The sequence below is a fragment of the Pelmatolapia mariae genome, linkage group LG13 (genome assembly GCF_036321145.2).
Source record: "Pelmatolapia mariae isolate MD_Pm_ZW linkage group LG13, Pm_UMD_F_2, whole genome shotgun sequence".
NCBI lineage: Eukaryota > Metazoa > Chordata > Actinopteri > Cichliformes > Cichlidae > Pelmatolapia > Pelmatolapia mariae.
In genome coordinates, this window is record NC_086238.1 from 3,897,950 (window position 1) to 3,924,554 (window position 26,605).

General features: G+C 39.3%; 2 protein-coding genes across 2 annotated transcripts; both read left to right on the forward strand.

Moving 5' to 3' along the window:
• Positions 1-5,150: 5,150 nt before the first annotated feature.
• Positions 5,151-14,565, forward strand: LOC134639835 (polyribonucleotide nucleotidyltransferase 1, mitochondrial). Its single transcript, XM_063491288.2, has 28 exons — positions 5,151-5,342; positions 5,450-5,510; positions 5,991-6,065; positions 6,181-6,286; positions 6,406-6,455; positions 6,575-6,638; positions 6,736-6,783; positions 6,902-7,015; positions 7,435-7,621; positions 7,847-7,898; positions 7,995-8,052; positions 8,159-8,255; positions 8,349-8,451; positions 8,780-8,850; positions 9,350-9,386; positions 9,489-9,555; positions 9,650-9,739; positions 9,849-9,902; positions 10,098-10,207; positions 10,343-10,414; positions 10,766-10,829; positions 10,916-10,999; positions 11,101-11,184; positions 11,335-11,441; positions 11,869-11,924; positions 12,065-12,143; positions 12,238-12,285; positions 12,365-14,565. Exons 1-28 carry the CDS (start codon positions 5,224-5,226, stop codon positions 12,518-12,520), a joined length of 2,313 nt encoding a protein of 770 aa, XP_063347358.1. The 5' UTR covers positions 5,151-5,223; the 3' UTR covers positions 12,521-14,565.
• Positions 14,566-14,979: 414 nt separating this feature from the next.
• Positions 14,980-26,545, forward strand: LOC134640475 (serine/threonine-protein phosphatase 4 regulatory subunit 3-B-like). The gene is made up of 16 exons (XM_063492278.1): positions 14,980-15,419; positions 15,949-16,004; positions 18,013-18,111; positions 18,317-18,940; positions 19,656-19,733; positions 19,952-20,068; positions 20,176-20,292; positions 20,872-21,003; positions 21,502-21,604; positions 21,686-21,727; positions 22,125-22,283; positions 22,460-22,629; positions 22,710-22,849; positions 23,137-23,282; positions 23,366-23,505; positions 23,831-26,545. The coding sequence occupies exons 1-16, from the start codon at positions 15,278-15,280 to the stop codon at positions 23,933-23,935; spliced, it is 2,370 nt and encodes a 789-aa protein (XP_063348348.1). The 5' UTR covers positions 14,980-15,277; the 3' UTR covers positions 23,936-26,545.
• Positions 26,546-26,605: the final 60 nt, after the last annotated feature.

The window sequence follows — 26,605 nt, forward strand, 5'->3', positions numbered from 1 at the left end:
CTACGTGCGTGTCATTAACATGATATCTCTGTTTTTGTCAACTTCAAATTCCAGTATAACAAAGAATATAACACAGCATCCCAAGATCTCAGCATATCTTGCAAAAGCGTTTTGTAATTTTATTTTTTGCACTGTTGATAAAAATCTCTTTCATCTGGTCAAGTGGACTTAAAAAAAATGTTGCATGTACTAAGACATTTTGAATAAGAGTATTAAGGCATGGGAATGTGTACAAACACATATAACATAAAATAAAATGCATATCTTACAACATTACCTCAGCCTTTCTAGATTAAGTAATTTAAAGATTTAACCTCTATCATTATAGTGGAGGTCACGCTGACCATCCGCCCTGTCTCTGTATCCATCCCACCAAGGAAATCAATGGCACAGCAAATCAATGCAAAACTCTTAAATCTCCAATGTTAATGATTAAGAGCCCCGTGGCACAGTGGAAGCCTAATTGCATAACATTACATTAATAAAGATGAGCATGCCCCAACCCTTTTATCATGCAAATGTGTTGTAAAATGCTGATGCATGCTTTAGCGCTCACAGATAAACTAAGTATTTTTAATTTATTGAGACACTGGAGTACCACTATATCATCATGGTGGCAGTTTAATTTTGAAAGAAGCTACTGGATTTATATTGGTTGATTTTTATTGCTTTGTCTGAATAATTTATCCTGCCATAGGAACAGCACAGTCTGATGTTATGAGGAGCCTTAATGGCTGGCCATAATAGGATGGAGATCAAAAAGTATTCGGCTCTTTGCAGCCCCTTGGCTTTATGTCACATGTCTGTTTGAGAGGCTTTGGAAATAAGTAATGCTGCAGGAAGCCAATATTTAGGAAAGCAGGATCACGATTTCAATCACAACATTTTGGTTCAATTTAATTGAAAAAACAAATGAACAATGATTTTGCTGATTTAGATAGGAAGACAGAGATAACAGAAAGATATGCTCTTTGATCTCTGTACAGGGAAACTCATTGCATTTGCTTATCTTAGACTTTGGGAGCGGTGGGTCACCATTGTGCAACACATGGAGATCTACACTTGCTGTAAACCAGTGGCTTTTTCCTGCAGCACAGTAATGGGAAAATTCACCTGGCATGTTTTTCATGTCATTAGAAACCATAGATTCTAAAAGAGCCAGTGCGAGCACTGAGAGAACAACAGTGCTACCCAAATAATACTATTTTAAGAAAAAAAGTCAAAATGTGGAGATTACAGTTGTTGTTTCAAGAGATACTGCTACAGTTGCTGTACCCTCTGAGTTAGTGAGTTTGTACTTCAGAATCTGTTTTAGTAACAAGGAAGGAAATGATTTCTCTTTTAGCACATAAACACAGAGTGGTGATAATTATAAGGACGTTGGAAAGATGGTGCAGAAAGCTGCATCTGGTTAGACGGGAAAACACACAAATGTGGAGAAGGAAATGAATGGACAGATGCAAGGTTATCGATGGTTACACACTCGTGCAATAAAGAGGATGTATGTTGTGTTACCATACGGCTCGTCAATTTGCTTCACTAACTCATCTAAACAAGGTAATTTGTAGAGGGTATGGCAGCTGTGGCAGTTTGTCTTGAAACAACAATGGTAATCTTACTTTTTTCCCAAAATGATCAACAATATATTTTTTTCTTAATGTGACCCTAATACTCCTTCATAGTTTCCAACCAATTATTATCATTAAAAATAATAAGAATAATAAAAACTGTTGTACACTGTTGTCATGAATCTCTGCAACTGATGATCAGCTGATGACCCGTCACACTCTGATTGGACTGATCATCTCAGCACCAGCATGTTGTGCATGTGTCATGAGGACACTTTTCCCGGTGTTCTCTGAATCATCATTCATATCCAGTAAACACGCACACACACACACACAGAAAGGGGGGGGGGGGGGGTTCTAATCTGCATCGAATCAATAAAATGATCCCAAAAGGTTCATTAATTAGGAGCCATAATGCTGACAAACCCTGCCACTGAACTGTATGCATCAATCGAAATTCATTTCTTTAGACCTTATACATACAGGGTGAGTTTTCCTGGCTGCTGTATAGCAACACCTTGATGGAAGGCATTTACTGGACAAATAGGTGTTGAACTCCATAAAGGATTTTTCTTATAATACAAAATCATTGAATCATTTGCCCACAGCTGCTGTACATGTTAATGTCTTGTAGGAAAAGGAACAGCAATGCAATTGCAATGTTACAAAATAATAATATTAATGTACAATTACAAATTTGCACGAAAGTACAATGTAAAATACCTATGATTCTCTCTATATATAAATATAGTATATATAAATACTCTCTCTCTATTTGTCTTTCTCTTTCATATAGATAGATAGAGAGAGAGCAGTTAAAAACAGTAATATATGAGTCATATTTACACGCTGATGATTATTAACGATCAGTGTTATTGGTTATGGTAGTTAGGATAGGTTAACAGTGGACTAAATGAATCACAGCCATAAAGCAACAACCTTCCATGAGCTACAGTTGTGCCCTGCTTTGTTCTCAGAGTGGGAGCTCCTTATGTGGATCCTTGCCATGTGCCATAATGTAATTATCACGCTTGTGACAAAGCAAATCATGCCTTGTCAGCTCAAGTAGCCAAAAGCTGTCAATACATGGCTGCTGCAAGCTTATGCGTGTCCATATCAGTCAAATCAATTACTGAGCTTTCACATTAACACAAAGAAGGAATGATGAGATGTTTTTAAAAATATAAAGTAAGGACTACAAGGAACCAACACTTCTCTGGTAAAAAATAAAATTATTAAACAATTTAAACAGCAATACTCAATTAAAGGTTTTCACATGAGGAAAAAGATCCTTTCATTGAAGGTGAGCAGGTGTTTGTGATGAAATAGTCTGACTCAAACTGATCGCCAAGGAGCCAGAAAAACCTCGTTTCTCACCCCCGCTAAAGCTCCTGTTGATTCTGCATGTGTGTGTTTGTGTGTGTGTGACAGGGATCAGTGTAGAGTTAATGCAGGCTGTTCTGTTGCCCCCTCCTGATACAACACAGCATGAAAATCACTAAACCACGTAAGCCTCTTGTGTCCTGAAGTGATTGAGAGACAAACACACTCCAGACGCATAAACAAAAAACCTTTTTGCACTTTTATCAATTGCACCATCATCCTACATGAAGACCAGACACTGTGGTTTAAAGTGGTTTCCCAATTTTCTTGAAAGCTGTAACTGATATTATACTTTTACTTCCCCTTTACTTTCCCCTAAATTTGCCCTGTTTGAGTAACCATTGATCAGTCAAATGGATTCTAATTATTATGCAGTTAGTTCAAATCATTTCTAAGGCCACAGGAGTCTCTGTTAGATGGCCAGATGACTTAATGACTGATTGATACAGCCTGTCCGTTAACAGATATCAAACTTTTGTATTTGTCACTAGACATTTACATTTTCTCTCCAAGGCAAACAGCACATTATCTTCCACTGAGTTATTTATATGATCCATGTAGTCCTGTGGAAAACACTGAGTGGTCCATTACACAGTAATAGTTTGTGGCTCTGCATGGTATAAATGAGGTCTCAGTGTGTCCTGGAGCCATGGAAACAAGATAAAACTGGTAGAAACCTTAGTAATAATGGGAATGAGAGCTTATGTGTTTCAGTGTGTGTGCCCGTGTGAAATCCTGCTGCTCAGCCCTGCAATTAGCTGCTGTGTGTGTGCGTGCGTGTATGCGTGAAAGTAATGCCTAGAGATGCTGTTAACACTTCATCTGTTGCCATAACAACTGCACCAGGCTCAGTGTTAGTGAGCTGGCTCACTGACTGACTGGAAGGCTGTAAACAAACTTCAGGACTGATCGTCTCATGTGGAGGCAAGGTCACTGATTGACTGCCAGATGTACTGACTGATGACTGGACAGGGTCCATGCAATGTTTAGTACAAGGTTTCAAGATAAATCACAACAGTTGATACAAAAACGTTACTCTTCCTGAACAAAGGCAACTTTCTGAATATGGATGAGATAGCAACACAAGCAGTTTTTCTTATATGCTGTTATATAGGGTTGAAATAATCTCACCACTTTAATGAAAGTGGCTGGAGGTCGAGCAAACGAAAATATCAGCAGAACTTTTTAAACAAACAAACAAACAAACAAACAAACAAAAACCTATATTTCAACAGTGACGTCCATGGAGAAAAAGGAGAGTGTCTGACCGCTGTGGTAGAACTATATGCATTATATGAGCTTTTTAATCCTGACACCTAGTGGTGAGAATTTAAAATTGCATTTTAGTGACACAGCAAAAACATAAAGTTAGTCTAAGAAATATCACCTTGAAAAATTGTAAATAATAATAATAATAATAATAATAATGAAAAGATATAAATAAAAATAGAAAACAGAGGGTAATCTTTTATAAGGTGAGAACTGGCTGATTTATGCAAATCCCCACAGAAATGTTTGTTTGCTTAAGACATTTTGCATGAGCATATAGCAAATGTTAGATGCAATCTAGATTTTAAGAAATCAGACACTGACATATATTCTGGGAATGTGAAGAAAGAGATTTAAAAAAAACAGCAAGCTTAATACTGTTTTTCCCTTAAACTTTTTACTCAGTCTTAAGAAAATGTGTTTTTTTAATTTGTGGAATAAGTGGGTCAAATATATCAAACCATTACAATCAGATTTCATGGAGGTCTTAAGTGAATGATCGTGTCATCTTTTGTATTTCCTCTCTCCTCTAGCAAGTTTTACTCCTCTTTTTTTTTCTTATATTGCTTTCTAAACTCTCACTAATATTTTTTAAAGTAACTAGACATCAAGGAGATTATAGGAAAATAAATACAAAAATATATTACATACGTCAAACAATCGAAAAATATGCCATACTTTTGAGCTTTAAGATTATAGAGAATCAAGTAAAATATGTAAAATGAAAACCTTATTGATTACTAAAAGCCAATTTGAATACACCTGTTTATTTATTTATTTATTTAAATAGATAAATGTAAAGTAGATCAAGCGGAACTGTTGTTTACTGGATGGCAGGAAACTCCGTGGATGTGACACACTCTCCTCGCTCTGTCCAATCAGAAGAGGCAGCTTCTCTACGTAATTCCGCACATGTGACGAACTGTCATGGTAGCCTCCTCGCTCACATCCCGACTGTAAAGACAAATTGAGCGCGGATATTTTTGTTGTTTACTGGTTAAATATGAAGTATTTGCTCCGGCTGGGGCGCTCATTCGCCCGCCTTCATGTTCGGTTATGTCACCAGAGTGTTTACAGCCGCCATACTAACGCATGTAGAGTGGGAGTGGACCTCGGAGAGAAGTGAGTGGACTTTCCCAGTTTCCATTCTCTTCCATGAACTGTGAAATAAAGCGAGCGGTGCAGGGTCACTGGCAGTTTCACGTGTTGTGTTCTTGTTGTTTTTGCAGGAAACTTGAAATCTCTTCAGGGAGGTTTGCCAGATTTGCTGATGGAGCTGCTGTAGTACAGGTACAAAAGTTCTTCTTTGATTTGTCTTTGCCCTTTCTTTTTGCTTCTTTGTGTATTGTTTCTATTTCTGATTCTGTTTACTACTAATCCTCCTTCTGTTGTGGTAATTCATTATACATCAGGCATAACTTTGTTGGCAAAAGATCTTTATTACAGAATAGTAAAGCATGGGCCATCAGCATGCAGAGAATCGTCACTTATGCGCAGGAATCCCACCAAGAAAAAAATCCTTTCAACTGGTAGCAGCCAGTCTGTTAGTTTGGCTTTATGTCCCGTGTCCCTTTTACCCAGGACGTGTCAGCACAGCACAGCAGAATCTATACTGAGGCTTGTATTGTTCGTGTTCATATATTCAACTTGTAATTCACCTCTGTGGCTGCCTATTAAAACAGAGCACAGATGACTTGTGTTTTTTGTTTTTTTTTAAATGTTGTTCTTTGGGTTTAAATGGTGACCTCCCACCTTTTCCTTTTCCCATAGCTTGGAGACACCTCTGTGATGGTGACCGCTGTGAGCAAAACCAAACCTTCTCCGTCTCAGTTCATGCCGCTTGTGGTACGACTCCATGTTTGTTACAGCCGTGTTCTAAGTGGATTTGACCTTATGAATCTTCGATGTAAGAATATATCTGCTGGGGTTCTTTTGATTTAATATCCTTTTCAACTGACAGGTGGACTACAGACAGAAAGCTGCAGCTGCCGGTCGGATTCCCACCAACTACCTGCGGCGAGAGCTGGGCACCACCGACAATGAGATCCTCACCAGCAGACTTATTGGTGAGTTAAAAAGATAAGCGCTGTCATTATTGTGTGTATAACATTGTTGTGGAGGTTTGGTTTTCTTTGGTGTGTTTAATTGGAGTGATCTGACTAACTTTCCTGTTCGTGTTGCTCAGATCGGTCGATTAGACCTCTTTTCCCTCCTGGTTATTTCTATGACACTCAGGTAAGTTACATTTTAAAGACTTTTCACTATCATGTGGTTATTGTGTTGCCACATTTTTGTTTTCTTGCACAAAGGTGATAATCCTCCCATTCTGTCTTAATGTATGTCCACTTCTAAAGATCCTCTGTAACCTGCTAGCAGTCGATGGCATCAATGATCCAGATGTGCTGGCTATTAATGCAGGTGAGGTAAATCTCAGCTACAGAGATTTCTTCACAAATCAGATTTTTGTTTGTTTGTTTTATATCCTCGAGTAAAACATTATATTCTTCCATTAAAGCTTCTGCTGCCCTGGCCCTGTCTGACATCCCCTGGCATGGACCAGTGGGTGAGAAATATGCATATTGTTTTATTGATTTTCACTTCACTTTCAGTTCCTGGGACATTATTGTTATTATTGTTTATCTCCACCTTGGAGCTACTTATGTTATTGTGTGTGTGTGCAGGTGCTGTGCGTGTGGGTATGGTAAATGGAGAGTTGCTGGTCAACCCCACGAGGGCAGAGATGGCTTCTAGCAGTCTTAACCTGATAGTGGCCGGAGCTCCCAGCAGTCAAGTGGGTAAGTTAATAATCGGTATGTGATAAGCAGCAGAATATCTAGTGTTTATAGCGGCATGTAGTTAAGCTGCTAAGTTTAGAATTCAAACACTTGATCAAGTGTTTGGAATCACTTTGCTGAGGAGATAGTGCCTGCAGAATTATTGACTTCCTGTATTTATAGACTTACCTTTATGTAAATTGTCTTTTTGCTGTCTTTTATTGCTACTCCTTTATGGGAATTTATTCATAATGGCATTTTGTGTTTTAAATTTGACAATTTCTGCTAAACTTTACCTTGGACTTTTTTATCTTTTTGTGGCCTGGATGTGTGGCTTTCTGTAATAATTCAGTTTCTGAGAATCCTACATTTTCCTGACTCCTGCTTCTCATGCCTGTCTTAGACAGCATCACATACTCATGTTTCTCTGTGTTTGCCAGTGATGATTGAGGCATCAGCTGAAAACGTGCTGCAGCAGGACTTCTGCCATGCTGTGAAGGTGGGAGTCAAACACACCCAGCAAATCATACATGCCATCCAGCAGCTGGCACGAGAGCAGAAGGTGACTAAGCGCGCCCCCGTCAAGATGTTTTCACCCCCGACTGACATGGTGGAACATGTTCGGAGGTAAGAACACAGCCTGAGACTGAGAAAGATGAAGGCAAAGGATGCTGGGAATTAAGCAGTGTATTTTGAAATGTTTTGATAAATAAGAAAACAAAATAATCTTGAGGCAAGGGTAATGATTTCATTTAATGGTTTGAGAACATGATGGGCCAAAAATAGGACAAAAACAGAATTTATATTGTTCTAGCTCTCAGAAATGACTTGTTTTTCCTTTTCCTGTTGCAGATTAGCTTCTGAGAGGATCTACGCTGTTTTTACCGATTATACTCATGACAAGGTAAAACCTACCATCTTTATTCAGCTTTCTGCTTCAGTTTATGTATTAGTGAAGTTTACCTAAATAACTGTAATAATCTCATCATAATCTTCTTAGATTTCGAGAGATGAAGCAATCAACAAAGTTCGGCTGGAAACTGAAGAGGAACTTAAAGGTATTACGCCTTCAAAGTTATGGTGCATGGAAAGAATTTACAGTTAAGTTTCAGATGTTGCTGTATTTCCATCTAAACCCTGTCAATTGATGTCGTCGATTCATAGAAAAATTCCCTCAGGCCGAGCCTTTTGAAGTCATTGAATCCTTTAACACTTTGAGCAAGGAAATCTTCCGCAATCTAGTGCTCAATGAGTACAGGAGGTAAGCAATCTGTGTTGTGGGTGGATATTATAATGTTACGTCATCTGGGTGTATAAAAATGGAAACATTGTGTTTTCCATTTTGTGTTTTTAGGTGTGATGGAAGAGAGCTGACTGGTTTAAGAAACATTTCATGTGATGTAGATCTATTTAAACCGCTGCATGGCTCGGCTCTGTTTCAAAGAGGACAAACACAGGTATGCTAAAGCACAAAGAGCCAACAAAAGTCATAGTTTAGTTAATTAAGTTTTGTTTGAAGGGATTGAAGATGTTTGTGGCTGTTTCTTCAGTTTTGAAAGCAAAAGTATCGCAGGTTTGAATACAACAGCAGGAACGCTGAAACTGTAGTCGATTTTTTCCTGGCTCAGAGTAGGCCTGTTTGGTACACACTTAAGCATGATCAGTTTAAATAAAGCATCGTCTATGAGTCTGTGTTACCAGTGTACCATTCTGTGTTTAAAAAGTCCTCTAAACTGGAAAAACTTGGATGTTACCAGTAACAAAGTCCTCCTCTGCTCCCTGTAGGTGCTGTGCAGTGTCACATTTGATTCCCTGGAGTCCAGCATCAAAACAGATATTATCACTACAGCTTTAAGGTAGAACAACCAGAACACATATCCCAAAAAGTTGATTCTGTTCATCTGGAAGTAGCGTTTTCAGCGGGAGAGAAAATTTTGTTACTCATCCAAGTGACTTCTTCAGTCACTTGCAGACCCCTGCAGGTTTCCCCTTAGATCCTGAGACTGAAGAAGTCACTTTGATGAGTGACTAAAAATTTCTCCTGCTGACAACGCTACGTCCAGATGAACAGAATCAACTTTTTGGAATTTCCTTACATGGATGCTCAGACAAGAGCATGACAATAACTGGATATTTGTTGCTCATGCTGATACTGTTTATCATGGATTAAAAAACGGTATCACCTCATATACTTTATATGTACAGATATATGCAGTATGTTAATGTAGTATTGAAAAGGATCATTGTTCAGTAACTTTCAAGGAATGTATTTCAAAAGCTAGTTATTAGTTATGGAGATACTGCCAGCGTCTACCAACATCTGCACTCCTGTGATGCATGCATTTCTTTTTGCAGTGGCATCAAAGACAAAAACTTTATGCTTCATTATGAAGTAAGTAAAATCATTTTTTAAGTCACATAGTTTATCAGATATTAAATATAATTGTTTTAGTTTTCAAATGGAGCTTTAAAGTCAACTTTCCCTTTCTTTTAGTTCCCCCCATATGCAACCAATGAGACTGGAAAGATGGGAGGCCTCAACAGGCGAGAGCTTGGACATGGTTTGTTTGACCTTTTTCATCCTCTGTTTGTATTCAGTCTAATAATCCCTCATTTCCATTAAGAATCTTTTGTGCATTGTTTGTGTTTTTGCAGGAGCTCTGGCCGAGAAGGCTCTGAGACCAGTCATTCCTAAAGACTTCCCTTTCACCATCAGGGTCACTGCTGAGGTGTTAGAGTCAAATGGTGAGTGTGAGGAAGCAATTTTATAAGGCGTAATATAAAAAGTCACAAATACGAATGTGTCCATTGCTTTTAATTTTCAACATATTTCCATTTCTGCATGTCCTCTCAGGATCCTCCTCTATGGCTTCAGCGTGTGGAGGCAGCCTCGCTCTTATGGATGCAGGTACTTTTCAGACTTTTTAGTTAATCCAGGAAAAATCCGATTTTAAATTGCTCTCTGCACCTTAGACGTGCAGACAGCAAACATCAGCTTTTCTTTCAAAGTGACCTGAATTTTGCATGTGTCTGGATACAGTGCTAGTCAGATAATATGTCATATAATAATGTTTAACTAATATATCTAAATCTATGTTGCCAGGTGTGCCCATCTCTTCTGCTGTGGCAGGTGTAGCCATTGGTCTCATCTCCAAGGCTAACCCAGAAAAACCTGCTGAGATAGAAGACTACAGACTATTAACAGACATTCTGGTAAGTCCAGTTTGTGATCAGTTATTTTTACTAACAAGTGGAAGAAAGATTATAGTTGAATGCTCAAAATGTTATTGTAGTTGTTCCTGGGTATGACAGGTGTTGAATATGAGCTCTTAACTGTTTCGTAAACAGGGAATAGAGGATTACCTGGGAGATATGGACTTCAAACTGGCAGGAACAAACAAGGGTATCACTGCTTTACAGGTACTGCATTGAGTAACTTGTAATAAGTGTCCAAGAAAGATCTTTTAGAAGTAAAATTTAATAAAGCTAACTGAGGGGATATCACTTTTTCATAGAAATGTTTTAATATAAACTGTACTCGATGTGTAAAATATTAAAGAAGAGACCAGTATAGTGTTAGAGCTTTATTTTATTATCTTTTTATTATAAGACAACACTAATTTGTCTCTGTAATGGCAAGTTAAGCAGGATTCTTCTTAGTGAAAGTGTTGTTCTGCTTAAAGGACTGTGTGGTGGACACAAGCGAAACATAAATGGCCTTTCTGATAAAGATGAAATGTATTAACTACATTTTCTTTATTTTACCTCCAGGCTGATGTGAAGATTCCTGGGTTGCCACTGAAGGTGGTCATGGAGGCAATCCAACAGGCCACAGGTAGCCCCAAAACTGAGAAATATACTCTTTATTAAAATTTTATTTGCATGGCTGTTTTTCGGCATTTGCCTGTTGTTGTGTTTCAGTGGCAAAGAGGGAAATCTTGGGCATTATGAACAAATGCATAGCAAAACCCAGAGAGAGCAGGAAAGAGAATGGACCTGTTGTTGGTAGGTTATGTCTGAATATTATATATATATAGAAAGATGCAATATTTAATAGACAGTTTTTACTGTCATCTGTTCCAATATGTGATGTTTTCTGTCTTCAGAAAATGTCCGGGTACCTGTCTCAAGGCGAGCTCGCTTTGTTGGCCCTGGAGGCTACAACCTCCGCAGGCTTCAAGCTCAAACAGGTAATGTATAAGTAATAAAGTCTGAAAAAGGCAACTTGGAATGTGATGGTGACGTGATGCTAATCCAGCAGCACACAGATTAGTTTTTTCATAATAGAAACTGTTGTGCAGAATATAAAAGCGTCACCACATTTTCTTCTTTACCTTTAGGTGTGACGATAAGTCAGGTAGACGAGGAGACTTTTTCCGTGTTCGCTCCAACACCAGGAGCCATGAACGAAGCCCAACACTTCATCAGCGAGATCTGCAAAGACGATGTGAGTCTCCCCCACTTGTAATTACCTTTATAATAGCAGTCTGTCTTTATTCAGAGCCTTTCAAAATTTGTGTTAAAATGTGCTCTACAGAGAACCCAAAACAAATTAAAAAAGAGGAATATAGTATAAAGCTTAAGCTAGATGGCATTTAAACAAAGAAATAAGAGAAATCAATACACTTAAAAAAACAGGAAAGCTCTCAGCATGCTCTAATAAAACATAAATATATATATATATCTATATTTATATATTCTAATAGTTTCTTTGCACCCTTTTATGCACATTTATAAACTCAATTGCTGTTTTATATCACAATGCAAACATTACCTGCATAAACAAATCAAAACATTAAGAACAACTGCTTACACATATTACACATATTCATAATTTATGTAGGTGAAAATGGGTGTATTTCTTTGTTTTGCAGCAAGAACAGCAGCTGGAGTTTGGTGCTATCTACACTGCCACCATCACAGAAATAAGGTAAACTTAAACAATGCACTTTTTACCAACAAACACTGTTTGTTTACAGTTATTTCCCCACACTTGGAAACTGATTTATGTATAAATAAAATATTGCAGCCTTCATACAGCTCATCTGTTCTTCTGCTCCTCTGCTTTAGGGACATTGGCGTGATGGTGAAACTTTATCCCAACATGACTCCTGTCCTGCTGCACAACTCCCAGCTGGACCACAAACGGGTATGTGAATTTGTCTGCGTAAACGGTTTTCCTTTTGAGTCTGCGTTTGATGGTAGGATTTCTACTTAAGTCACTTCTTTTATTTTCCTTTTAGATCAAACATCCGACTGCTTTGGGTTTAGAGGTGGGACAGGAGATACAGGTGCGTCTCGGTTACTGCAGACAAGGCATTGCGAATTTCAGTCTGGGATGCTTGTATCTAAACTGTGTTCTGCTAACAGGTCAAGTATTTTGGACGGGACCCAACAGATGGCAGAATGAGGCTTTCGCGGAAGGTGCTCCAGTCTACTGCTACAAGCGTCGTAAAGAGACTGAATGACAAACAAAGCATCTCCATGGGTTCAAGCGACATGCAGACGTCCAGTACAGATTCGTGACACTCCCCCATGATTGCCTAACTTCTGGCTTTTCTGTCAGAGTAGACTTGGACTGAGTCAACTTTCCCTTTTCAAACAACAGATCTTGTTATGAACTATACATAAAGAAGGTTACTCCGCTGCTGAGAGTATGGATGTGGCAAAAATGCTGCTGACATCATGACTCGGAGAATTTGCACAAACAAACGGATAAGACGAGGAGGCAAACATTTTCAAAAATACAAGTGTCTACCCATTTTCATGCTCTGTTGTTTGACTGTATCAAAGTCATAAGATTTTTCTTTCATTACACAACAACAGTGCTTCTGTCATTCACATGTGTGATAATGTTGCCTCTTGAGGCATATTTGGTATCTGCTGTAGCAGTGTGTCCACTAAAGAAAAGAAAGGCAAGTGGGTGACGTGTTAGAGAGAGGTGTTTTCTTAATCTTTATATGGTGTCGCATTTATATTATATGTGAGTAACTAAAATGTAAATAAAAAACCAGCCACAGGTGGGCCACATGCCAGTGTACTCCTAGTGCTGTTACCAACCATGGATAAATAGGTCAGGAAGGGGATCCGATGTAAAATCTTCAAATCTTCATATGTGGCTCATCAAGAATGAACGACTACCAATGGTGCTGTTGACCAGCAGGGTGCTGGTGGAAACTGCTGTGCAAGGACAAAGAAAGAGGAAAGAGGGAGGCAGCAGGAGAGAAGGAAAGGTTTGTAAATGAGAGTTAGGACTTTCTATGTTGGGATTATGGAGACGCCTGAGAGGAGGAAAAGAGAAGCTTCATTGATGTAGAGAAGGAGGACCTGCAGAGAGCTTGTGTGGTAGAGAAGGATGTAAGGGAGAGGGTGAGGTGAAGGCAGATGATCCACTATGGCAACAACTAAAAGGAGTAGCAGTATGGAGACGTAATATGTAAATAAAGTCAGTAATGATTGCCTTATTTATGTCTTTAAATCAACAAAACACCTTCCAACTATGCCAGAATGTACTGAGTCCATGCATGTAACATTTTCTTCATAAAAAGCTGATTTAAATCCATGTTTCAGTGGCCACATGCAGGCACACAAGTACTGCCTCAGCGTGTTTAAAAAAAGACAGTTGCTTCACAATAGGAAAGGTTCATCCAGTGGGTCCTTAAAAGAAACTGAATGGTGGAGATGATAACGTCATTTATCAACATTTATTTAAAACAATTTATTGCATAATATTGGACAGGGAAAGATCTAATAACTCTTTGGAGTCTCACAGAAGAATTAAGTGTTTCTCTGTTCAGCCTTAATCTAAGAGTGTTAGTAGTAATGTGTAGGGTTGCATCAGGAAGGGCCTACAGATCTGGAGGGAGGAGGAATGAAAGTCAGTAGAAGCAAGACAGAATACATGTGTATGAGTTTAAATACCTCGGGGCTACCATCCAAAACAACGGACAGTGCACAGGACAGTATAGGCAGGGTGGAGTGACTGTCGAGGTAATTTGTGGATATATTGGACAAAGGATGTTGAAGATGGAGCTTGCCAGGCAGGAGGACCAGAGGATAACCTCCGAGAAGATTCATGGATGCAGAGGAAGGTTGGTGTGGCAGAGGAAGGTTGGTGTGACAGAGGAGGATGGACTGAGATGGAGGCAGATGATCCTCTGTGGCTCATCTTTCTCTGCAGAATAGTTTAAATTCAGTCATGTTGGGAGGTTTTTTGAACATGAACGGCCTGTTTAAGGTCATGCGTCTAATTTAGGTCCCAACTTTGAATAGACCAATCCCAAACCTTTGTTTTGTTTTTGTTTTTTTGAGACATTCAGTGAAGTTTTGGTGTTTTGGATCATTGTCTTGCCGCATAACCCAAGTCTGCTAAAATTTCAGATGGCTGGACATTCTCATTCAGGATTTTCTGGTAGAGGACAGACTTCACTGTTCCATCAGCTGCATAAAGCAGCAAACCAGCCCCAGACCATCACACTACCGTCACCATGTTTGACTGTTGCTTTGATATTCTTTTAATTAAATGTTAGTTTTACTTACCAAAAAGTTAATCTTTTGTCTCATTAGTCTGAGGAATATTTTCCAAGAAGTCTAGTAATTTATGCCAAAAAACCCATTAAACCTTTATTCCTTTCTCTCTTTCTCTGTAGATCATGGCTTGAAGTGTTGTTTTTTCCAAGACAAATTCCTCGTTTGTGTAAAAAAAAACTTGGCAGTTATGATTGTGATTAATTAGCGTGAAAAACTCTGTTAATCTTCTGCTTTAAGTAAGTATCTGCTTCCTCTATGAATTAAACAAGCTGAACCAAATCACATCTGTACATCATGCCAACATCTGCAAACGGCTGTGGGTGCTATTACCTTTCTCCACCGTTAGTGACGCGGTGAGCTGGAGGAGCCGCAGTTCTGCCATTGGTCGATGCCGCCCGGGGGAGGAGACCCCGCGGCAGTTAGCGCTTGATTGACGTAGAAAAAGAAAAAGAACACAAGATCGGATTACAAGATGGCGGTCTGTGGACGTTAGCAAGAAGGCCGTTAGAGTTGTTGTGTTCTCTCAGAATTTTACAGTTTAATATTAGGCCCCTTAATAAGTAGATTCACGTCGTAATATGTTTATGAAATACCTACTAATATATTTTGCTGCTATTGGGAACTAAATTTAAACATGCATGTTTTATAACATGCGGTTGGAAACAAAGTTAACAGGTCGAGGAAAACACTAGACGGGTGAGGTGATAGCTTGTTAGCAGAAAGCTAGCCTGCTAGCTCCGACTCGTTTAAACCATGTCGGACACTCGGCGGCGAGTGAAGGTATATACGCTGAATGAAGATCGGCAATGGGATGATCGGGGTACCGGGCACGTTTCGTCTACATTTGTCGAACGACTGAGGGGGATATCGTTATTAGTTCGGGCTGAATCGGACGGTAAGTTCCCTGTTAGCATAGCTGTTACGGTGTTTAGCATGCTAACTCCTGGTTGTTCGGAGAGAGCGCTTCGATTGCCCACAGTGGGTACCAGATTACCTTATTAGACTTTTTTTCTACATGTGGGGCAGACTTCGCCGTCATAGTGCCAGAACTGTTAATATTAGGCAGGTCTCTCAATAAATGGCAAATATTTATTGAATAGCTGTTGCTAGCATGCTCATTAGTTTGGTCCGACGGGATCTCGGTAGCATGGTGCGCCTGAAAGTCTGAACGTATAAACTTGTTATTGCTCTTTGTGGTTCATGTATGTGACAAAGAAAGTACGTAACGTTATTACAATAGAATCTAAGGTTTGCTGTAGTTATTTTACCTTTGTGTTTAAGCATTTTAGTTTAATTCGATTGTTTTTGTGTGTATTTGCATAGCCATAACTGTTTATTCCCAGGCAGAATAACAAACCTCGTCTTTAAAGAACCGGCTTTCTAACTGGCTTGAATATTTAGTCACCTATATCTCTGTGCTTTAGGATCACTGCTATTGGAATCGAAGATAAGTCCAAATACTGCATATCAAAAACAACAGGTAAGTTTTTATTATTACCTGAGTCTGGCTCAGCTACAGATAGCACACATATTTAAATAATCCCAACACTGGTTTGAGATTTGCTGCTGGATAGTTACTGTAATCTAGGCGAGACAGTAGAAATTGGCTGACTGATGCAATTGTTAACTTGGTATCGAGTAATAATCGGGTAATGCCGTGAGTAATTACCACACATGCACCACACCTGTTTGTAAATTAAGGTGTCATTAGAATTATGGCATAAATAAGAAGTCTTCCCACATTTATGGGGTAAGTGTCTGAAAGTCAATTTCCACCCTCCTTTAACAGTGAGCTGCTGTAATTGATGAAACATTTAACTAATTCAACTTAACCTTAACCTTGTAACTCTTCAGGAGCTGCACAATATTGTCTCATAAATAAAGAAAATTATTTTCCACCTTTTTCTAAATATTTTTGCATGTCTTTAAAATTACTGCTCTTTGTTGAAGGTTGTTGAATAACTTCCTTTTTTTAGGGTATTGGAGGCTGACAGCAGCTCTTGTTCGGAGGCTGACAGCAGCTCTTGTTCTCAGACATGTTGAGGCGTGTTTTGTTGTTATGTTGCATGGTTTTTTTTATGCATCACTGTTATTGCGATATGACACTTTTATATTACCTAAAAATTTATAGCATTAAGTAATGATTAGGGTCGAGTCTGGCTAACTTCAGGTTTAATCCTGGATTTCCAGTGTTTTGGAGGTGGTTTACCTCTTATGGGGTAGATTACTGTGGTAATTTACACTCCACACCTAATCTCCTCAGGAACGGGTCATGTTTGAGACAAGAGATCAACATGTTTGAAATCGCATCCCATGGAACAATTATTTCTATGAAATAATGCATGGAAGATCAATTAGAGCTTAGTGTGCAGATAGTAAGAGAATCTGAAGTTTGTCTCAGATCAGCATCGGTAAGAAATAGAGATTCTTGGGGGCAACTTTATTGTTGTATAGGCTGTAACACATTGAAATGATACTAAAACAGAGAATCTAAACCTTTTCGTTTCTGACGTCATGAAACATTTGCAAGTTGGTTACTTAACAGTTTGAAATCTTTTATTTTGTAAAATTTTGTTTCTACTTGCCCTTAGACTATTTCAAATTGTGGAAACTGAGTGAAAGAAGCGGCACATCTAAACGTGATTAGCTTCTTTTTATTGTAATATAGTAATGAGGTCGTCCCAGATCTTTGACATTAAGTTTGTTGCCTTAAATTATCAGAATTTGTACACACTTTACTATTTACTTTAATCATTATTACTTTAAGACATATATAACAATACTTTAAAATTACACAGTGCTTTTCTTCTCACACAGACTGACACTGCTGTTTTGGCTACAGCAGTTGTGTTGCAGCGAGTCTGTATTATCTGTTTACCTACTTCATGTTATATAATGCTAATTTTATAGCATGATAGTATTCATAAACTATGCCCCTCAGCTGCTAATAGACCGGTTCATGTTTCTGGTTGGTCATGCTGCCATTGCTGCCTCTTTCATGTGAATGTGGTCATAGCTAGATCGGAAAACCCTTGTTTGACTTAGAGTTGATAACCACCTTGGTGAAGCTAGGTACAAAAAAGATATTCTGCATGTGTTTAGCTTTCTTTGTCTGTTGTAGACTTTTGTTCAAATCATTTTCATACTCTGTGGATAAGTCACTGTCATGCTAGATGAGTGTATTCCCACCAGGATAGAAAGCTTTATCCTTCAGATACACTTTAAGGATTTGCACCCAAATCCTGCCAGCAATACGTACAACAAGGCATAACAGAGCCACAAGATCCTCTGTCTGCAGGAGTTAAATGTTGACGTTTTTATTTTCGTTTGCTGCCTGTGTTTGTGCACACATTTGTAAGCATGTGTTCAGTTAACATACAATTTAATGAAGTGTATCTTGAATAAGTGTGTGTGTCTGTAAGTGCCTCCCGTGAAAGAGTTAAGCGTGTCAGTGTGTAAAGTTTAATAATCCTTTGTCTTTGTTCCAGGACACATTGATTGTCTGGTCAGAAGCAGATAACTATGACCTTGCACTCAGTTTCCAGGAAAAGGCTGGCTGTGACGAGATCTGGGAAAGAATTTGCCAGGTAAAACTCAAACCAGGAACACACAGCTGTTTCGCTGGTGCTAAAATTCCATTGAGCCTACCACAATGGGCAAGCTCTGTTGATCTATTTAATAGTTTGATTACTGGACAAATTACTGAGAAACATTAACCTGTGCAAAGAGGTGACTGTACACATGATACTATCAATTGTCTTCATTTAATAATACCTTTTATTTGTGACTCAGGTCCAAGGCAGAGACCCTGCTCTGGACATCACCCAGGACCCCATTGATGAGTCTGAGGAAGAGCGCTTTGAGGAGATTCCAGAGACAAGCCACCTAGTTGAGCTCCCCCCTTGCGAGCAAGGCAGACTGGAGGAAATTGCCGACTTGGTTACCTCTGTCCTTTCTTCACCCATCCGGAGGGAAAAGCTTGCCCTGGCCCTGATGACTGAGGGCTACATCAAGAAACTCCTGGGTCTCTTTAGAGTATGTGAGGAAGTGGACAACAGGGAAGGCCTCCATCACCTCTATGAGATTGTCCGAGGTGTCTTATTTCTCAATAAAGCAGCCCTCTTTGAGGTGATGTTCTCTGACGACTGTATCATGGATGTGGTGGGCTGCCTGGAGTACGACCCAGCATTGGTTCAACCTAAACGCCACCGGGAATTCTTGACCAAGACGGCGAAATTTAAGGAGGTGATCCCTATCACAGACTCTGAACTGCGGCAGAAGATCCACCAGACATACAGAGTTCAGTACATCCAGGACATAATCCTGCCCACACCATCTGTCTTTGAGGAGAACTTCCTATCCACACTCACCTCCTTCATCTTCTTCAACAAGGTGGAAATTGTCAGTATGTTGCAGGTAAGGATTCAAACCAAGCTATTTATAAAACGACGTTATCAGTTAATTATTTAATCCACTGTGTAGTTTAGCCAGTACATATACAGTATTGCTGTACATGTTGTGACTAATTAAAATTTGTTTGACAAATTACCCTGCTTGTAGATTAGTCCACCAAAATGACTCATGCTTAAAACCAAATTAAAAATTTCTCTTTAAATGTATTTAATTCTCATGTGAAATGTTAAATTGAGTGGGAAACCTCAAATAATAAGTGTGAACAGATGGAAATGTATAAGCCTGTAATGACTGTACAAATAATGTATGCGTAAGATGTGTGTGTCAAGTTTTGTATTGTGATGATGACCAATTAAAACTATACATTAAAACATTTTCAAAAATCTTTGAGTGAATAGGTTTAGGCCCATTGTAACACTTGTATGTGGATTGTAATATGGTGCAAATGTGAGGCATATGTTATGAACAATAATTTTTATACCACACAATTATTTTCATGGTGTAAACAAACAGGACCTTAGAATTCTTTCATTTCACAGTCAGGTGACTGATTTTAATTTTCTGTATGGTTCTAGGAGTCATGGCTTTATTGCTGGAATAATTTGCTTTTCATTCTTGTTGTGCTGAAATTGCAAGTCAGGATTAGATTTTCTGTTTATTTTTAAGACATGTTTCTTTATTGTTCTGATGTTTTAACCCGGCTTTAAATGTGCCGCAGGAGGATGAGAAGTTCCTAACGGAGGTCTTTGCACAGCTCACAGATGAAGCGACCGAGGACAGTAAAAGGAGAGAATTGGCAAGTTTTAAGAAGTTTTTTTTTTGTTGTTGTGTTTTTTTTGGTCATATGTTGAAACCTCAAAAAGTAGTTGCCTTTCATAACCATGTTTGAGAAATGAGGCCAGAAATGGCAGTAGGCACAGTGATTTTTATTTAGGACCGGTTTAATTATTTTGATCTTTGCATTTCTCATTTATGTTGTCATTTATCTATCTCCTTTTTTTCTCCTCTCCTTAGGTGAACTTTGTCAAAGAATTCTGTGCGTTTTCGCAAACGTTGCAGCCTCAAAACAGGGATGCGTTCTTCAAAACTCTGGCAAATCTAGGCATTTTACCTGCTCTTGAAATAGTAATGGTACGTTCTAGTTCTCGCATGAATGTGGGTACCTGAGGTAGTCTTAATAAAAGTCTTTTTTGATTGGTCAATGCTCAGTTGAATTAACTTCTTTTTTTTTCGTTCAGGGAATGGATGACTTGCAGGTGAGGGCAGCAGCTACTGATATCTTCTCTTACCTGGTGGAATTCAGCCCCTCCATGGTTAGGGAATTTGTCATGCAGGAACCTCAGCAGACAGATGACGTAAGCATCTAATCATTATGTTTTTTTAAAAAGGAGCTTTCTCTTTATCCAAAGCAGTGTTTTGGCAGCCCAGGCTCCCTCAGTTTCAAATAGTTCATTACCACATCAGGCATGTAGAACAGCCATAACTGAGATGAAATCTAAATAAGGAAAACTCTGTTTGCTTTATGAACAATGAGGTAAACAAGAGGTGTTTTGTATTGTGACAACAGCCTGTGACTGTTGGGGCTCACGTGATGACCCAGTTGCTCGATTTTTACTACAGAGCCATAACATTTGAAGGCATTTTATTGTTGATACACAATTTACATGTTTGATAAAGTAGTATAAAAACACAGAACTGTTATAGAGAATTGCTGAGACAAAGTTTGATTAACTTTCTTTAGTGTCCTCTGTTGATCTTCTGTTCTGTATACAAGAAGGCTTTTTCTGTTTGTTTTAATACTGTGTTTGCCCCTTTTTTTGAGAGAGACAGTTTTCTTTTCATGTCATGCAAAATTTATTTTTAATCTGAATGTGCTACTGTGTTAACTTCTCCTGTTTGTTTGCTTTGTGTGTGTGTGTGTGTTTGTGTTTCAGGATGTTCTCCTGATAAATGTTGTGATCAAGCAGATGATTTGTGACTCTGACCCAGAGCTGGGGGGAGCTGTCCAGCTGATGGGTCTGCTCAGGACACTCATCGACCCTGAGAATATGTTGGCTTCCACCAACGTAAGCAAAATCAACCAGATTTTTGTTGATTTCTTCCCCTCTCCTTTTTCTCCAGCCATTGCTCAATGTTGATCACTCTGCTTTTTCATTTAAATCAGTTGTTCTCAGACTTTTATTTGGTGTGACATTTCCCCACACTTTTTAGTCATTAACAATGAAGAAAGGATCCAATTTAGTCAAATTAGGGTCAGTGGCGTCTTCTTTATTTACAAAACAAAGTCTACAAAGTCAAGTTTATTCAACTTAGTTTCACGCGTTATTTTTACCCTAGTTGTACACAGCCCACCTGCAGTGGCTCTGCCAGTGAGGCCTGCCTCACAGTTTAAGAAACACTGATGTAAAGCAGCACATTTATGGTGCCTACCTCATTGTTATCTGACAAAATCCCCCATCTGTGTCTCCACATGTCCGTTACCACCGCTAGATTAAGTGTATGTGTCCCCTGAGTGAAACCTTAAACACTTATTAAAGTTTTTTTGTGTTTGTTTTTTCTGCTAGAAAACTGAGAAGACAGAATTTCTGAGTTTCTTCTACAAATACTGCATGCACGTGTTGACTGCTCCTCTGCTGGCCAACACTGCACATGACAAAAATTCAAAAGGTGAGCTGGGAAGTTAAACTAGGGTACATCACACTGGAAGACAGGAAATTTCACTGTTTAATCTATGTAATCACATTTCAGATCTGCAGGAGGGATCAACAAAGGTCAACCCAGTGTGCCCAGGTGGGTGTTATTTAAACTGTCAACCATGAACTACTCAACAGTTAGAAATTTGTGCATTTGAAGTGGCTTGAAAGTACTGCTCTTGTAGTAGACAACATCATTATATTATTTGTTTTTACCTGAACCCTTCCAAAATAAATGACCAGCAGCTCTTACTAAGGGTGTGGTTCTTTTTCTTTTAGAGGACGTGAATAAGAAATAAAATGTTAAGCTAGTCACCAGACTATGGGATTAAGAACAGCTTCAAATTATTAAGGAAGATGCTGAGGATCACAAAATCTGGAATTACTCTTAAAACTATATATTAAAGGATTGTACACTTGCTGTCTGGCTTGTATTTGGAAATGTACCTGGACAGTGCTGCATGTCCTAACACGATTTGTCTTTATTTGTGTAGACAACTTCCAGACAGCTCAGTTGCTGGCACTGATCCTGGAGCTTCTGACCTTTTGTGTGGAACACCACACCTATCATATCAAGACCTACATCATGAACAAAGACCTGCTTAGGAGAGTGCTGGTGCTGATGAACTCAAAGCACACGTTCCTTGCTCTTTGTAAGTTCCCTGTGTTCTGATAGCGACTACATTGTGGTTGAACCTCATATACAGATATAACCATACCAGAGCTGTGTAACTGCTGTTTGTATCCAAGCTCACAGAAAGAATACAGATAAGACTTTGAATCATATCGTGCCTCGTTTTCTTTACAAGGTGTTCTGTTTTTGTCCAAGGTGCTCTGCGTTTCATGCGCAGGATCATTGGTCTAAAAGACGAATACTACAACCGCTACATCATCAAAGGGAACCTGTTTGAGCCTGTCATTAATGCCTTGCTGGACAACGGGACCCGATACAACCTCCTCAACTCTGCCATCATAGAGCTCTTTGAGTTTATTAAAGTGGTATGTAAAAGCACAAAGGCTACTTTAACAAGCCTTTGTTTTTGCATTAAATATATAATGATCCACCTTTTGCTTTCCAGGAGGACATCAAATCACTCATAGCTCACATCGTGGATAACTTCTACAAAGCACTTGAATCCATTGAGTATGTCCAGACATTCAAGGGCTTGAAAGGACGATATGAACAGGAAAAAGACCGGCAGAGCCAGAGACTCAACAGGTCAGAAGCAAGGGTCATTCCCTTACTGTGATCTTTATCACTCATGCACTCCACCACATAAATTTACATTTATATATGCCGACTTTACATAGTTTTCTATTCCCATTTTGTGCACACCCCTACCGAATTTCTGCATGTTTTAGTCAACCTCTGTTAACCCTAGTGCTTGTCATCATTGTTCAGCTTCATAACCTTCATTTATATTTGATCAGAGACGTATTACCACAAGGTAGTAATTCCCCTTGTGTAGACACCTGTACCTCATGAAGCAGTTTTCCCAACTGTAGATATCGAAGAGATGCGCGGTCTTTGGATGAGGATGAAGAGTTGTGGTTCAATGACGATGATGACGATGACGATGGAGAGGCAGTGGAGAAGAGAATGGGGGATGACTTCTCTGATAGCTACGGCAAGTACATGGAAGCCAAAAAAGGTAAGCTATATTCTCTTACTGTATGAATGTCGCTGGATAGTTTTTCCCAGATTGTTGCATGATCCTAGTTTGTGTTGTTGTAGGAGCTGCCAACGGAGCCAATGGTGCCAATAACAACGGGAAAGCTGCTGCCCTCCCACCTGCCTCACCAGCCGTCACTCCAAACAACAGTTCAGCTTCTTCTGTCAAAACTGTTCCTCTTCCTGCCACACCAGTAGTCAAGGTAATATTTCATGTTGCATTCTGAGAAAGACTTGAATTCCTATCCTGTCCTATCCTAATCCTTTGTCCAATTTGGGGACAGTATAACAAAGGACAGTCTTTTATCAAAGGCCAGAAGTTTTCTGTGTTGCACAATAAGTTTCGAGTGGTATCACAACATGAATGCAGATAAAAGTTACACAAGTTACTTGTTGTTTGCCTTCACTGGTCAGAATAAGTAAAATGTGAGTGAAATTTAGAACACTGTTTTAGCTAACTAACAGCTGTCCTGCGCTCCTGCAAAAGTACATATTGAAATGAAACAGTCACTCTTGTTGTTGTCTTAGACTGCTCTGGTTGGTTTGGTGGACTACCCTGACGATGAAGATGAAGAGGAAGATGATGAGGAAGAAGACCAGTCTCCAAGGAAGCGGCCTCGTTTGAGCTCCTAAGGCGAATTGTCCTCTTTGGTCATGGTGGACGGACATTGAGTCCCTTTGAAATCCCCTCCTCTGGTTGTCTCATTGGTCCTTGGCCTGCCTGTGCCACCTGTGAGTCTCACTGAAGAGATGGACAAAGATGAGCTCCCACCTCTCTCAGTCCCTTCTGATCGCTGCTCCAGCTTCTCCCTCGGCAAAAGGAGATGAAGAGTTGCTTTTGTTTTTGTTTAGTTTTTTTTTTAAAGAAAGAAGGATCAATCTGTGTCTCAGCCTGTTTACCTCTTCCTTTTCAACAACCTCTTCAGGGAGATTCCCAAATCTCTTTTCTTCCACCTGAGAACCTCATTGACCCTTTGAGAATTCATCTCTCCCCTCTTTCACTCCTTCCTGCTCTCCTTTCCTGTTCTCACTTCTTATTCCTCCTCACCCACAACCCTAAACACCAACAAGACATTGAAGTTTGAATTGGTGGCACAGCAGTTCCCAGCTCTACAGTGCTAAGGAAGCTGCAGTCCAACAAGAGCCCCACTGCGCCTGTCACCTCTTATTTTAAAAAAAAAAAAAAAAAAAAAAAAAAAGCCCTTCCATACTTCTCAAATCCAAATCAATGAGCTCCAGAGAGAGAGGAAGTCAGATCACAACCAGCCAGTGTATGAACTTGACAGCAGGCCAGTCAGGCTAGCAGGACTAGCCGTCATAGTAATAGAAAGCTTGACTGGCTGAAGCTGTGTGTGCCGCCCTCCCAGAGAACTACTTACTTTAGTCATGGATAGAGGGACATCATAGAAAAATCCCCAAATTCTTAAGACAAGGGAGCTGACCAGTGAGACTGGGATGAAGACTAAGAGCGAGAGGAGCAGGACTCAAACCTTCAAAAGCCATGTTGTCAGTTTGGTCGAGGCACACACACAAACACACACACACACACGATGATACACGCACATACAAGACTGTGTTAGCCAGGAAGTCCTGTATTTCATGACTTTGTTAAAAAGTACTGTACAGATCTTTTTGTTCCTCTTTTTAATCTTTTGCCCCTGACGTGATTTTTGAAAGGGGAGCGAGACCCCTACCTGCCTGTGTTCTTTTTGTTGTCGCACAAAAAGGTGGGGTCACTGTTCACTCTTTAGTACAGTTCATTTGATTCAGTGTAAAAATACAGAGAAGTCCTAAATGCTGGTTTAAAAATAACAAAAAAACTTGCAGTAAAGTTGTTTCTTTTTTTCAGTCAACATTTCGAGGATGTCTGGAATTTTGTACTTAAGTCAAACTTGGCGTCCTCGTTACAGTGTGCACATCATCAGCCCAGTTTGTGTTTTAACAGGGTGGCAAACCCGAGTCGTTCATCCTTCTCCCAGACAGATCTCAGGTTCAGAGTTTAACTTGCATCAGAAACAGAAAGCTGCTCACCTTGTTGTGGCACAGCTGGTATAAAAGATGGATGTAGCCAGTGGCGTCACCCACTGGTTTGTGAAGTCCTGTTATGAAGCCTTGAGCTTAGCCTCTTGTAGTTTTAAAACCAGATGTGAGAAGGGGGGAGATGATCTTGCTGTGAACAAGGATACCACACACTGGATCCTACCCTGACTAATCCTCTTTTCGGATTCTAATAATGACTGCAATTTACAAAAGTGAGCTTCATGTTTTATTCAGTATTACCTGAAACTAGTGATTGAAACCATGAAGCCATAAACAAAGTGTACTGAGGTCATAGGGCAAGCAAGTTGAGGGCCGGTTTCCCATAAACTTCAATTTTTTTTGCAACCAGAGTTGGCCCCATCCACACTGGTTTCACTTTTCAGTCCTGGAAGCTGTGTCCATCTTCTATACTATGTTCTGGCCAGAGTAACACTGCTAGATGGTGAATAATCAGATATTACATATACTGTGGAGACTTCTTCTAATGAGTTTGAGGTGCTAAAGGGGGCTTTTGTTTTCATTTTGAGGGTTCAAAGTGTCGTTCTGCTCTGGTTGAGATCTTCTTACTCCCAACATTTAAAGCCTATTTCAAGTTTGGTTTTTTTTTTTTTCATTTCCTGTTTAAAAAAAAAACAAAAAACAAAAAAGAAGAAAAATAAACCCTACAGATCAAAAGTTAGTTTAAGTCCTTTTTTAAAAAAAAGTTTTCATTGACTGAATGGATGATCTGTTTTTATTAGGTATGATAAATATGATTTACCCCGCAGTCAATGCAGTGAAGTTTTTGAATCAAACAGTGGTTCTTGTGCGTATTATTTCTGACAACACACCGGTGTGATGAAGCGGGATAATTCTGTCGGGTTGGAACATTTCTTTCATTGCTTCTTCTCTCGTGGCCCCAACACAAGCACATAGGAAGATGAAGGGAATCTAAACTGGGTAAAAGAAAAATGCTAGATCAGTTGTTCATGTACAGCAACAAAAGCAGGAGGTAGGAAATGAGAGAATTATTGCCAATGTGCTTTTCAGGAGCAGCACCTGCAGTGAATTGTCTTTCCTCCTCTGTGTTGGTTCCATCCAACAATGACTGTTTCTGCTCTCCCTTGATGAATTTGTACCAAGTGCATTTACTACCACCATCCATTCTTAACATTTGTATGAATTTATTTGATAAGTTTTGAAATTAAATGTGACCCTGACATTGAACTTGTGAATCTAGCTTTGTTTACCAACTTTGTACCAATTGGCAATCGGAGCTGCAAG